General features: G+C 57.0%; 4 protein-coding genes across 4 annotated transcripts in view; 2 read left to right on the forward strand and 2 right to left on the reverse strand.

Moving 5' to 3' along the window:
- The window catches only part of VDAG_00581 (ATP-binding cassette sub-family F member 3), a gene marked incomplete at both ends in the record, with an annotated part of 5,950 nt that extends 4,299 nt beyond the window's left edge, over nucleotides 1–1,651 (forward strand). The window contains 3 exons of the mRNA XM_009651958.1: nucleotides 40–572; nucleotides 675–1,128; nucleotides 1,331–1,651. Coding sequence (XP_009650253.1) covers nucleotides 40–572; nucleotides 675–1,128; nucleotides 1,331–1,651 — 1,308 coding nt within the window. The remainder of the gene's footprint in view (nucleotides 1–39; nucleotides 573–674; nucleotides 1,129–1,330) is intronic.
- Nucleotides 1,652–2,316: 665 nt separating this feature from the next.
- VDAG_00582 (N2,N2-dimethylguanosine tRNA methyltransferase) lies at nucleotides 2,317–5,315 on the reverse strand (the record flags this gene model as incomplete). Its single annotated transcript, XM_009651959.1, has 3 exons — nucleotides 2,317–4,485; nucleotides 4,853–5,058; nucleotides 5,171–5,315. The coding sequence occupies 3 exons, from the start codon at nucleotides 5,313–5,315 to the stop codon at nucleotides 2,317–2,319; spliced, it is 2,520 nt and encodes an 839-aa protein (XP_009650254.1).
- Nucleotides 5,316–6,400: 1,085 nt separating this feature from the next.
- On the reverse strand, nucleotides 6,401–7,538 carry VDAG_00583 (uncharacterized protein; the record flags this gene model as incomplete). Its single annotated transcript, XM_009651960.1, has 3 exons — nucleotides 6,401–6,874; nucleotides 6,968–7,376; nucleotides 7,441–7,538. 3 exons carry the CDS (start codon nucleotides 7,536–7,538, stop codon nucleotides 6,401–6,403), a joined length of 981 nt encoding a protein of 326 aa, XP_009650255.1.
- A 1,983-nt stretch (nucleotides 7,539–9,521) lies between these two features.
- On the forward strand, nucleotides 9,522–10,244 carry VDAG_00584 (uncharacterized protein; the record flags this gene model as incomplete). Its single annotated transcript, XM_009651961.1, has 1 exon — nucleotides 9,522–10,244. The coding sequence occupies one exon, from the start codon at nucleotides 9,522–9,524 to the stop codon at nucleotides 10,242–10,244; it is 723 nt and encodes a 240-aa protein (XP_009650256.1).
- Nucleotides 10,245–13,915: the final 3,671 nt, after the last annotated feature.

Here is a 13,915-nt window from a genome sequence, read left to right on the forward strand (position 1 = left end):
GTAAAGGTGCGCTCGTGGCTCGACACGAGGGTTCGCGAGCAAGTAGCACAAGATGCCATCGCCTCCGCCAGCGGCACCGGCGGCCGGGGCGGGGGCGCCGTCGACGTCAGCCAGGTAGGCGTGCGACTCGGCGAGCAGGGCGGCAGCGACCATGCCGAAGCGGGCGGCGCCGTGGGCGCGGTAGGCGGGCGTGTCGGATTCCCAGACGAGCTGGGCGTGGAAGCCGTAGCTGGCGACGATGGCGCCGTGGAGACTCGCGATCGGGGGCGCGACGGCGGTCGAGGGGTCGCTGCTCACGAGGGTCGCGCCCTGGGGAAACGAGGCCAGGAAGGAGGGCAGCGGGGCGGGCGTGCCGCGGGCCAGGGTGCGCAGGGCGAGGACGAGGGGCGAGGGGCTTTGCGGCAGGGCGTAGAGGGGCTTGTGGAGGGAGTGGAAGAGGGCGTTGGCCGTGCCGAGGGGGACGAGGACGAGGGAGGGTCGCGGGCCGGGGGGTGGCGAGGGCGAGGTTGTGCCGTTGAGGAGGTCGACGATGCCGCCGTCGCCGCTGAGGAGGATGATGGTCTCGCTTCGTGGTGACGCTGCTGTGGTGGTGGTGGTGGTGGTGGTGAGAGGCGCTGCAGGGCGGGCGGCCCAGCGGGTTTTGGCAAAGTCCTTGACGCACTGCGCCGTCTTAGTGACGAGCAGGTGGTAGCCGTCATGGCCCCCGTCGGCGTCGTCGTCGGCGTCGTCGTCGGCGTCGTAGACCTTGTCGAGCAGGAAACGGAGGAGGGGCTGGAGTGCCAGGGTCCAGAAGGTGGATGCCATGCCGAGGCCAGAACCCGTGGAGACGACGACGTGGATGTCCCTGTCTCGGTGAAGGTGGCGTGGCCACGACGAGACCAGATGTTGGTCGAGAAGCTCTCGTGGCAGGGTGTCGGCGACGAAGCTGGCGATGCGGTAGGGGGTGTCTGTGCTGGCTGCATCTTCGTGAAGGTGGACGAGGATGTAGCGCGGCGCCGCAGCGTCGACGGCGATGCGGGCTGGGAAGATGGCGATGATTTCCTCGACGGGGATGCGCTGCCGCGTGTCGTTGGTGTCGAACACGACATGTCCCTCTTCGACGACGACACCGAGTGCGATGGGCGTCTCGTAGAGGACCTGAGGCACAGAGGGTGATGACATGATGTTGAATGAAGATGAGGATGCCGAAGACGAGTGAGAGATGGTGGGCGGGAGGAGAGTCGATGCTCGATGCTCGACGAGGCTATCGCCAGGTTTTTGTAGGAGGACGTTGCCGGTGATTCCGTCGTGCTGACTGTCGGTCGTGGCGGGCGTCACTCGGCTCGCCCAGGGCTGCAAGGTCGACTGCTGCCTCGGTCTTATATTCTCACGTAAGGAGGGTCGTGCGACGAGCCGTGACGATGAAGCATTGCGGTCCGCAATTGCGTTATTTCCATTATCCTTTGCGATTCCATGTCTGTTGTTGGGTGATGTGCTGGTGCCAGTGCCTGTGCCAGTGTCTGTGCCAGTGCCTGTGCCTGTGCCTGTTGCTGGTGCCTGTTGCAAGTGCGAGCTCATGGTGCCTGGTGCCTGCTGCAAGTGCGAGCTCATGGTGCCTGCTGCCTGTCCATGGTGCCTGTCCATGGTGCCTGCTCCCTGTACAATGCCCTGAAGGAAGGCACCTGCGCACCCACGAAGGCTCCTTCCACCGTCTGCCAGGGAACGCAGCACACAGGAGCCACCGAGACTCCATAGAGCCACCCAAACTCCATAAATCATCGTTCTAATGTACCTAGGTAGGTAGCTAAGGTGACATACCTTACCTCACGGTGGTAAGGCAACATACCTTACCTTACGGTACTAGGTCCCTTGGGTTCATCATGGACCCCAAGCTCGCACAATGCTAACGATAGGCATCTCCTGCATCTGCATCCACCAACGAGGCCAAGGATGTACCCTGGGATAATTAGAGGACCTAGGAGTATGGCTGGCTCGAAAGGTTGGGGTTCTTGATGAACGTTATCGAGATGGAACCTGCCTTTGGATAAAACCCGACACCGAGGCCATGCATATATTCATGTACTATATTGGTGAGGCTGGTGATACTGGCTGGATGGAGATGACCTGAATGCTGCGAGGGAATGGAACAGCTGGACGCTGACTGACTTCAGACGTGCTTACAGACGTGCTCAGCATCACTGCTGCCCTCAATCTCAATCACTTACCTTCACGTCGGCATCGAGCCTCACGAATAGGGTAGACAGCATTTTCATTCTTCGACTTCGCATTTGCTCACTGCACTGGCTCAAAACCTGCTGCTTCCACGAGCCCTCCATCTCATTTTCCCTTGGCCCTCGTCATGGGCCCCCAGTTCTCGCGCGGGTTCAGCTGGTAGCGCACGAGTTTCCTGTTGTCCCTGGCCCTGCCCAGCCTGATGAGCGCATCGTCGAACACGAGCGTCTTGCGGAGGTCGGCCTCTGTCAGTGCCGCCTCGCTGGCATCGCCCATGTGCGTGTCCTGCGCCGCCGCCTCGTCGGACCGTCTCGCCGTGCTCTCCACCTGCGTCACGATCGTGTCCTCGCCTGCGTCTTCGACAGACATCCCAGCGTCGGCGGCAGGCACCGCAGCTTCCTCTGCAGCCACCGCAGCCTCCTTGTCGAGCCCCAAGAGTCGGTACGCCGGCATGGTCGGCCGGATCCTCTCCGTCTTGACCGGCGCCTTCTGCCGCACCCACTCGCGCATGATGAACCAGATCGTGTCCCACGGCGCGTCCGTCTTGATGCTGCCGGGCCGGCAGTGGCTGCGCGTGACGCGGTAGCCGAGGTGCTTGAGCGCGCCGCGGAACATGTTGTCCGGCACCTGCTGCGCGTTGATGACGCCCGCCAGCTTGGACGGCATGACGAAGAACGGGCTGCTGTCGACGCGCGCGAGCGCCGCCTCCTTGGCGTCCACGTCCCCCGCCGGCTCCGGCCCCGGCAGGTACTCCTCGAGCGCCGTCGTCAGCATGCCCTCGATGCGCGGCAGCGTGCCGTAGACGCCCGGGTCCGCCGTCGGCAGCAGGTCGAGCACGCGCCGTACGAAGCCCTGGTCGTGGATGGCGCCGCCGTACATGGGGCCCGCCACGTGCTGCGCCGAGCCGCAGTGCCGGCACGCGCCGTCCGTCGGCGGGCCCTTGGCGAGGCTGTGCTTGAAAAAGTGCCCGCCCTTCTTCTTGGGCTCGGGCCGCGTCCGCACCAGGGACTGCGTCTCCCACGCCGTGCACCCCGAGCACTGGTACGCCACCATGGTCTTGCCGCCGAGGAAGCTGATGGCGTTGGCGCTCTTCGTCACACGCACCCAGAGCCGGCAGTAAAAGTCTATCGACAGCGACAGCAGCGGCTCGACGTGCAGCCCGTGGCGCGCCGCCGTCGACGCCAGCGTGTGCAGGATCAGCCGCAGGCCCGCCTCGTGCGAGTGCATGCCCTTGACCGGGACGGCACCGTACAGCGCGAAGCTCCGCTCCGCGTAGCAGTGGCCCGCCCAGTGGCTGCCGTCGGTGCACGTGACGCAGAGCAGGCCGCCGTCGTCACGCACGGCCTGGAGCGCCGCGTCGATAAAGGGGGCCGCCGTGCCGTAGGGGTCCAGGTCGATGACGTCGTACTTGTTCTTGGTGCCGGGCCGTCCGCGGCTGTCCCTGTTGGAGAGGTCATCGGCGATGCGCCGGTACATGTGCGCGATGGCATCGTCGTGGTTGACGACAATCTTGTCCTCGAGGCCGTTGTGCTTGACGTTGAGCTGGATCGACTCGGCGGCCGATTTCGTCAGGTCGTTCGCCGTCACCGACGTGACAAAGGGCAGCTCGTGCGAGTAGCGGAGAGCGCGCAGGCCCGAGGCTGACAGCGCATCGAGAATGGTGAAGCGAGGCTGGGGCTCGGGCTTTCTTGGCTCCTCGGTACTCCCGTTGCCTTCCGTCTCGGCGGCCGTCGCAGGCGCAGGCGCAGCGGCTGCGTCGCTGGTTTTTGTGATCGTCACCTCGGCATCGCCCTCGCCCTCGCCCTCGGATACTTGGACCTTGGCAGGGCGGTCGTTGCCATCGTTCTCGTCGCCACGTCGTCTCTTCTTCTCCTTGTTGTCGAGGCGCTTCGCCGCGGGATGCCCCTTGCGGTTGGCAATGACCTCTTCGCCGTATGCCTTGATGGCAAGCACAGAGAGATCGCGGTTGAATTGCTGGATGGGGTTGTAGAAGACCTGCTGGGCGTTCTTGTCCTTGTTCTCCTCCATGCCTCCAGGCACAAGTATCCTCGCCATGCCCTCCTGGATGACATCGTACTCCTTGCCGTCATACGTGACCGAATCCCCGCCGCCACCGGCCTTCTGCGCGCCCCCTTGGTCTGCAGACGCCATGGTGATGCCCCTGGCCAGTCTGAGCTTGCTGGGGTGATGGACGTCGTGGTTGATGAGATGACTCCTGCGTGAGATGGAACTCAGGGATGACAAGAGCGCTGCAGGCGAGGCGGCGCGCGGGAGCTTGAAGCGATTTGAGCTTCGATGGAAAGAACGACACAGGGTTAGAAGATACATGCAGTGAGAATGGGGATGGGCCGCTAGTGAGGGTTTTCGACGCTCTTTTGGTTGCCTCGACCTGGAAAGCTCAAGGGCAGGTGGCCAAGGGCAGGTGAAGCCGTCGATGAAATTTCAGTGGGGCGTTATTCTGCCGCGCGCCCATCAGGAAGGCGGTCTCAATCACGTTCCTGACTCCACCACGAAAACATCACGACTTCCAGGAGAAACGTGCACCTGGCGGAGATGCCAGCTGAAGTTAAACAAGGTCAATACATCGTCCTGGCATGCTCGTCAGTTCGATAATCTCTGCAGAGCCATCCGGTCGACCTACGTATCTCAGGTCCGGATTGAGACAGAGGCAATGCTGCCACGCGACTTTGTACTTGAAGCCGTGGTACTCTAGGGCCTCCAAGCTGACCCAGTCGGTGCTGATGAGAAGATATTGTCTTTCTTGGCCGTGGAGACCACCCGAGCAGCAGTCAGTGCCGCAAGGCAGGTATTCCGATGAAAACTGCTCAACATACACACGCTCCGGTCCTGCATACCAAGTTTGTCCTAATTCTACGGAAAAGCATTAGACAACGTGAGACAGGTGTGCAGGTACGGCATTCCAAGCCTGCAAAAGTACCAGGAAAATATGGCCGCTTACCGTTGCCCCTGACGTAAACGGGGACAAGATGTGGCCGGACGGGGGATACTACGCCTCGCCATGCTGTCGAGACTGGCACGAGGCTCCCGTGATTGGGTGCTGGTGCATCCATGACTGGTGGCAGCTGCGGCTCGACGGTCGACATGGACTCCTCAGAGTCACTGGTGTTTGAATTTCCGTTCGCTTCTTCTATCTGAGCGGTGAGTCGCCTGACTGCTCGCGCCCTGGTAGTCGGCTTCTGAGCTGTGGGTGACGGCATGGGTCTTCTCAGTGACAGAGCCCTGATGTCCCTTCCGTCTTGCTTTCCTGTGCTTGCCTCTTCGGGGTGAATCGCGAAAACGTGTGCAGTATCTGAAGTCGATGACGGGCAATCATTGTCTGTAGTTGCTTTGCTTGGGAGCGGTTCCTGTACTGGCCTCTTCACCATCTGCTCTGTAAGATGATGAGGCTCTCCAACATCAGACTTCTTCGCGGGTTCGGAAATACTGTCTAGTTCTCTCAGTCGTGAGTCTACAGACTCGACTTCGAATAATTCAACTTGGTCGATCGTCCCCCTTGGGCCGGCTTGTCCAAATCCGCCTGCGCCATCGTCTGCAACGTCGTCGGAGTTGTATCCTTGATCGGGGGCGAGATAATCTGAGCTATATCCTTGGTCAGATGATACAGTTACAGGCCTGTACTTTGATGGCAAGGTTCTCGCGTGCATACTGCTCGGTCGTGCTTTTTCAAAGGCTTCGTTATTTGATAGATCGGAGGCTCATGATAATTCGCAGCATTGGCTGGCCAACTTCCGGGAGTATGCCATGGATGAGGAACAGGGGGGCGTGGAACAGTTGAAGAAGAAGGCAGATGCGGTACTGGCCTGGGTTAGCAAACATTGATGGGGCCTCAGAATGTCGCGCGTTGTCGACGGCTGTACAATAATCTTGAGTTGGTCGTGATCCATATGTCCGATCGTCATAGGGACTCGAACCGGGGTGTGGTATCGAATCAAACTCTCTTACGTCGGGTCGCCATGTATCCCTCATATACAGTGGGTGCCTTTCGCGCACTGGATTGCGTGGTGCTTCGTCATAGAGACTGGCGAAACTGTGGTGATGCTGGGGCGGTGGGTTGGCGTAAGCGTATTGACTAACCTCCGGGACCTGAGTTGGTCTATAAGGGAAGATTCTCCGTCCCTCTGCCGGCCGTGGCGATGAACTCATATTACTGTAGAATGAAGCCAGGTCGTCAGGTAAAGGTGGCCGTGCTCCCGCGGGAACGGAACGGCTCGCATGGATCGGCCCATTGGGTCTCGACTGTTGGTTGCGAAAAGCGCCAGTGGATGTTCTTGGATGGCCCACTGCGAACTCTGAGCTCACTTCCGAGGCCCAAGGCTGGCGAATATAAGTACTGATTCACATACTCATCAGATGAGCTTGTGAAGATTGAGTCATCGTCGCCACCTCGAACCTCGTTAACATGAGTTTCGGGATGTAAATGATTATTACCGTCTGTGTCATCAGAAAACACCCTGATATCGAATGTCGTCCAATCTTCTATCAAGCGATGCGCCAACGCTTTGCGTCCCAAGCTCATAAAAGGTGTGTTCATGACGTGCCAGTCCGGGTTAGATGTAGCCTGGATAACTATGCTGGTCCCAGCAACCATATCTACTTCGAACTCATTCAGTGGTCTTTTGTCTTTCGTGACAAGCACGGTAGACTGGATAAGAGAAGGAAGAGGTCAGCTGCTGATGCACCGGGCTTACGGACTGTACACAGAGATGGTGAATGGCTACGCGTGGCCAACACTCACATTATCAGCAGAAGTCTGCCAATCGAGATGGAGTTCTTCGAGGGCCCTTTTGTCAATATCTTGGGCCGAGAATCTGGTTGCCGTTACTTCCAGGCCCTCCATCGGTTTCGGTCGAAGCCCTGGCTTGTTGTGAATCTCAACTGCTCGCTCATTTTGTCTGGCAATCTGCCCAATCTCATTACTCGGCAACCGGCGATCCAGAGGTATGTTTGGCGCTGACAGCATCAGTGACATCCATGTGGCCATCGCCTGCGGTCTTTCATCGTGGGCGATCTGCTGTTGCTGGACAGCCTCTATCTGCGGTTGAAACAGAGTGTCCATGAGCTGCGAGACGGCTCTTCGGGACCTTTCAATGGTGATCATGGCTTTTAGGCGCAGAGCTCTGAGCGACGCGTGCGAGTATGGTGCTCTGGAAAGGTTTCAGTCTCCATTAGGACACTAATTCTGTGCCATTCAATAACGCATGGGCTTACTGGTAATTCTCGGCCAGTTGAGCAATTGACAGCGTCAGGCTCATCGTGTGCTTGACTCCTTCTAGCTTCTTCATCTGACCCGTGATTTTGTGGTTCATGAAAAGAAATCTGAATCGAGAAAGAAGGGACTTATGCCCTGGCTGTGGGCATTTGGCAATGACATCTTGAATTTGCTTGAAGCGCCAACGCAGATCTTTTATAACGTTAAGCAGGTGGGCTTTGTAAAGACTTCTGTGCAGGTCGATGAGTTCGCAGACGCTTTGCAGCATTGTTGATGTCAAATCAATGTCTGAGGCGAAGGCATGTATCTCCTTCGGAGCCTCTTTGAACGAATCGACAATGTGGTACAGGCTCGAAGATATGGCGAAACCAGCCGTGACAACCCCTATCACGCTAGCCGTGATCGAAAGCGGATCTGCCATGTCTTTCTGTTGATTGCAGAACCGTTCGGGAATCTATTGACAGATCAAGTGAGGTGAATAACGAGAAACGACATTGACAAGGCTAGGATCGACGAGCTGGACCCCAGCTTTTTTATGAAATCCTATGGAGGCTGAGCCAAAGTCAGCGGGCAGCGGTGCATCATGCCATGTAACCAACCGACCGCATGCCCTCGGCCACTGAAAGGTCTTCAGCAGCCAACTTGACCAAGGCCATGGCCAATCACCCGCAGACGTTTTAACGTGTTGGTTGAGCGCTGGAGACACAGCCACTCTCGTTGAGGTACCTAAGTAGGCTACCACATGATATTGCAGCATGACGAGACTGCTCGCTACAACTTCTATGCTGCCTCTTTCGACCGCCATAGTCGCTTTGGATATGTTTGGACTCTTCCACGATTCGATGCCCCGTTAGACCGCTGGTTACTATCAGTAGTTGGCTTGGCCCGCAGAAGAACTCTGGCATATCTCAAAGTGGTCTCCAATGCTACGTTTGGCCAGAAGACGTGTAATCTTCACTTGCCAACACTAATAATTGTGCGACATTGGAGCCTCATCATTGCCTGATCACTTTTGCCAATCTTCTTCTTGGCCTCTTCCTAGAATCATCTCATGATTCTTATCAGAGCGTGGTTTTAGCTGTGTCTTTCGCACTAGGTCCGCAGGCAATATATGATAGGTTTGGGGGTAAAATACATCTGAATTCTGGCCCTCCGCAGCTAGAAGGGCTCTCAACCATATTCACGCGTTCTCGTAGTCCCTAACCCCTAACCAGGCCCCTGTTCCATGGCTTCGATGGGGCCTTCTTACAATTCTGCTGTTCATTTCCTCGTAGCATTCTGGACTTGGGGTCAAAAAGTTTATTTGCATGCACATGCTGGATACTCATGAATCCAACGCTTGCTGTGCGGGAAAGCTTCAAACGCTAGCTGTCTACGAGGAAGAGTCTCGGACTTTTTGAGTGCCTTCTCGTACCTATTATTTGATAAATTGCCTTTGTAACAGAAACAACCTTCATGCCTGCCCCTCCTCCTCTCCGGCACATATCACGGCGTTCAAATCAGTAAGCAAGTGATGACAATGTCAAGAGTAGAAAGGAGCCGACTAGTCTCTTTTTGTTGATAGTCTGTTCAACCACATGGGAGCTTTTCGACACCGAGGTACGCATTACGGCCAAATTGGGATTGGAAGTCAACCACGCAACCTGACAAGGCACCTGTATCACTGAATGTTACACTGAAGCATCCAGTCAATTACCATCAAAACCTACTTCGCTGGGCTGTCCCTCGTTTCCAATCACAATTCATATGGTAGGCTTGAAAGAGTCGTGTCACACGTGCACAAACATCAGAGCGCCCTACCGCAGCGTCCGATGACTTTGTAGAAGGCTCACCCCGAGAAGGCGGGAGCCTACCTGCCTCGAGAGAAACCTGATAAGGAGAAGGAAGGAACGAGTGAACGCATGACTTGACTGCAATTGCTAGCACGAGATTGTCCAAAGACCAACACCCAGCTTGACTCTGTATTTCTTCTTGATCTTCATCGCTGTGGCCTCCGTGAAAAACATCGAAACCACGAGAGTCATTCGTCCACGTCTATCCACCACCTTTTGTGTCTCGGAACCTCCAACTATTGCCCTTCATGTCCGACAACGCACCTCTGCCACGACCAGACCCTCTGCCCAACCCTTCGAGCAGCACCCCCAGCCTGCTCAGCAAGCCACAACGCAAACACGTTCGTTACCGCTTCCTGACCCCCTCCGAGCGAGCCATCTTCGCCCGAGCCGTCGGGGCAGATATGGACCTCGAGGACCAGACACCCCTCTATCCTCCAACGTCAATGTCCTGGTTCAAACCCCGCCGCAGACTGCCAAGCGGCCTCTACAAGGACGTCGCTGCCTTGCGCCGCAAGTATCTGTTCTACTTCCACGCCGTTGCCTTCCTCCGCTGGGCCGGCATGATGATGCAGCTCTTCGTCGGCGCTGCCCTCACCGGCGTCGGCGCCATGGCTTTCCAGAGTGGCATCCCCATCACCATCTTGGCCGGCGTCAACACGGTCATCGCCGGCATGCTCGCCATGCTTCACAACTCTGGCTTGCCCGACCGCTACCGCATCAACCAGGCCGAGTTTGAGGGCGTCGAGGATCTGATCAAGGCCGTGCTCAACACGGGCATCGTAAAAGATACCCAGACCGTTGACCAGGCCATCATGGAGTGCTTCGAGACCTATCGCTATACGAGGGCCGTCGTGGCTGCCAACGATCCCTCCTTCTACACGTCCATGGCTGTGCGGAGAGCTGGCAACACGGAGGCTGCCCGCGACAGCATGGTTGTGGCCCGCCCACGTCCTCGTGCGTCATCCTGATCAGCTGCAAGGCAAATCTTCAATCGTACTTGGTCCTATGGTATCGACATTGGTGATTCTGTCCATATCAGCATCTTGTATGGTCATCTTTTCATAATGGGTGGGCTGGGTGAGAAGCGGGCACAAACTCATTACAAACATGTCTGTCGGAGTTCAAGAACATGATGCTATCGTTCATACCACGAGAATGATGAGATTAGGAATCATTCTCATCATCCAAGTCGAGATATCAATGTACCTGTCTAAGCAAATTTACATGTTCAACATGGCTGAGACGGATCGAGACAGCTTCCTCCGACAAAGGCCACCAAACGCCTATCTGTTTACAAAGTCATAGCAAACTCTATAGCATTCATGGGGTCTCTTATTTCGGCAGTAATATGGGCTGTGCTCCCAGATTCTCCCACCTGGGTAATGTGACTCGGGGGCAGAGGGCTCAGTTCATTGACCAACTATGGTTAAACGCGTCCCCCCTCCGAAGTAAGGCCTGATAGGAAGTCTTTCTTTCATCTAAATGTTGCGACTGTCTATGCAAGACCGGCGTTATAGGTGGTCTTCGGGCATCTCTGCGTCCGGCGGGTGCAACCTCAAGACCCAAAGCATAAGAAACGGCAGATCTTCGAGGTCAATCTTGGCTGAATCTGAACACACAGATCCTTCGTCTCATTATTCCATAGTATGGTTCCTGAGTGAATTCTCGGAGAACAGCGCCGGCTCATGTCACTGTAGATCCATCTCAACGCCCGTCGATCCGTCAGCAGCAGTGATGCGACCGGCCGATCTGTCGAGATGCTCGTGTCGGCTCCGAGGGCCGAACCGACATATCCGCCCTGCTGCGCAGCCCAACAGGATAGGGAGGATTCGCTCCTGAAACAGCACACCACAGTCATCGAAACCACATCAAAAATCAGGATCTGGATCATAAAGAGCCTCACGACGTTCCAGACCGGTCTCCGCAAGAAGGACGGAAGAAGAAAAAGAAGAAGAGGCCGAAAGGCGGGGGGGGGGGGGGGGACTTCGTCATTGAACTCCGGCTAAGTCAACCGAATCCCGCCCCCTGTTCCCCCATGTTGGGAACCACCCCCAGCGTTTGGGGGATGCCCCAAGGAGGCTCCCGCTCCGCGAGGCTCAAATTGAGACGAACCTGCAGAGCAGATAGTGATGCCGCCCAGTTCGGGGAAGCATGGCCTGCGTTTCCGCGCTGCAGGTCCTCAACTTACCCCCCTTCCCCCCCCTCATCCTCGTATCTCTTCTCCTCAGGGCAGGGGTAAGCGAACGCCATCTGAGTTTGGTGGGAAGTTGGACGAGGCCACCATTGTCAGGAGGCTGTGCCGCCGTCCTGATACAAGGAGACAGTCCTCCCCCCCTGGTTCTCCGTAGATGCATGCCGTGCGGCGCCGGCAATGGAACGTCAACGAGGGACAAACCGGTGAAGCGGCCGCATGCCATGCTCCTCCCCATCAGGGAGTGTGGGCGCCCCTGACTTTGGCCAACTGCATAGTACTCCTCGGAGGATGCATGCATTGCTCTGGCCGAAGTCCTGACCGGTTCGAACGCAGGCTGAGAGCTAAGATTCACGGATTGGAGGGACGGGAGGCAGTGGTGGGGATGCAACCCGTTCGAAGGAATGCTGCTGTTGCCTTCTCTCCACATGCAGAACATGGCGCAGGAAAGAAGGCAAGGCAGCAAAGAAAGGTAGAACGGCCGAGAACGCGCGATCCTCCTGTCTCCAGCAAGCGGCGGAGTACCTATCGGTAAACACGGGGGGGGAAAACTTGAAATGACCAACTTCAATCTTCAATCATGGGCAACATTCGCGCAATCAGAGCGCACGCCCGTGGCGAGTCGTGCACGCCGCCCCAGGTCTAGCTTGGTCCGGGGGAAAGCTGATCATGACGACCCTGACGTCTGTCCGCTGAGATTGTGGTCCAACAGCAAGCCCTCCCCTCATTCCCCGCAAACCCGCCCTTTCCGCTGGTGATCTGGAGGAAGATGGCAGACGGGGGACCCTCACAGATTGGACTACAAGCACGAACCAAAACGGGTTCGAGGTGGCGAAAATTTCAGCGACCACTCGTCCTCATTCGCCAGCCCTGGGATACCGTCCGTTAGCAGCTTTGACGACTTGCTCATCGACAAATTGACGTGTGTGTACAGATGAGGGCGAATCAGCGGTATCGTTTACAGTTGATGCTTCATGGCCCCGACCTTCCGTTCAGAATGTCGCGCCCCATGGTGTGTGATTCATCTACCAGGTCAGGTTCCTTTCGTGGGCATCGGAGATCGGCGTCAGCCAGCGATCTTCCAAGACTTGTAACAGAATGAAATTCCAGATCGCAGATGCGACTATGTCGACAGGTGGCTCAAGCCATCGGTACTGAGAATCGAATGACAGTCGAAAGACGGTCGAAAGACAGAGAGAGGCTGCAGACTCGCCTGACGCGGGACGAGAAACAACCGACACGGCATCAAGAAAGGGGGGGTTTGCGGACAAGTCGGTGTATTATGGTGGAGGGGATGTGCGCCTGCGATGCAACCCAGTGAGCCGTAGACACAACGCAACACGCAACAATACCTCGTGCGCCTGCTTCTTTTGCCTCTGTCCCTACGTCTGCATCCTGCAACTGCGCAACGCTGCTTCAGCTTCAGCTTTCCAGCCCCAGCATGCGGACTGTTATGCCAAGGCAAATAAAGCAGAGCAAGCTCGCGCATTCGCATTTGCGTCTCGTCGATAGGCGGCAGCGGAGCTTTGGACGCCGTAAAAGCCCGCCAAATGGCCGTGTTCCATCCTTTCACCTCGAACCTACCTGGCTGGACTACCTTGACTACCCAGTGACAGTACCTCAAGACGTGGACAAACCTCCCCCCTACCTGCACCTCCACCGAAGCAGTTCCTGGCGCAGGGCTGGCCCGGGACTGAAAGGTGAGGGAGGGAGGCAAAGCAAGGGACTGCAAGGGGGAGCAGGGTAAGGCAACAGGGGGGGCGAGGTAGAGGGGGTGTGCCCGTAGCACAACGTGCTGGAAGATCTGGGGGTAAGCGGCGAGATAGCATCACATCTCTTGAGCCAGGTAGCCCTTTTGGAGCTAAAACGAAGCTTGTGAAAAGTACCGCGTTTGTACCTCTTCTCCAGAGATACCTCGACTTTGCGAGCACTCACCGAATGAGGACTGGATCGGAGGCGACTCCATTCATTGATGAAAAGACCATTTTTTTTTCTCCTTCCCCTTTCCAATGCTTCTCGAAGGATGTCATGACTACGACGGCGTCTTTGTGGATTCACTTTGCTTCTGAGGGTGGGTGGCTGGTGCTCCTGGTTGCTTGCGCTTCTGGCTCTGGGGTTGCCGCGGATCTATCGCCGACGGACGAAGCGCCAGATGAGGCCTCGACGAAGAGCCATGAGCCACAGGGGGTCGCTGTCGGCTTTTAGATTTTTAGAGAGGGGCCACAATTTGCACTTCAGCTCTTGGCTGAGGAAACTCGTGATGGTGCGATGCTATTACGGCACGGTTGCGATGTTGGCCTTGTCGATGGCGTCGGCGTTAGGTGGAGAAAGACGAGACAAAGCCCTGACTCGATGATGCTATCCGACTCCTTTTTTCTCTTCCACATTTTTTCCAGAAGCCCCAGAGAACGAAGTGGAGGGGGAAGGGGGGCGAGGGGGGGGGGGTGG

This window comes from Verticillium dahliae, genomic scaffold (genome assembly GCF_000150675.1).
Source record: "Verticillium dahliae VdLs.17 supercont1.1 genomic scaffold, whole genome shotgun sequence".
NCBI classification, from domain to species: Eukaryota; Fungi; Ascomycota; class Sordariomycetes; order Glomerellales; family Plectosphaerellaceae; genus Verticillium; species Verticillium dahliae.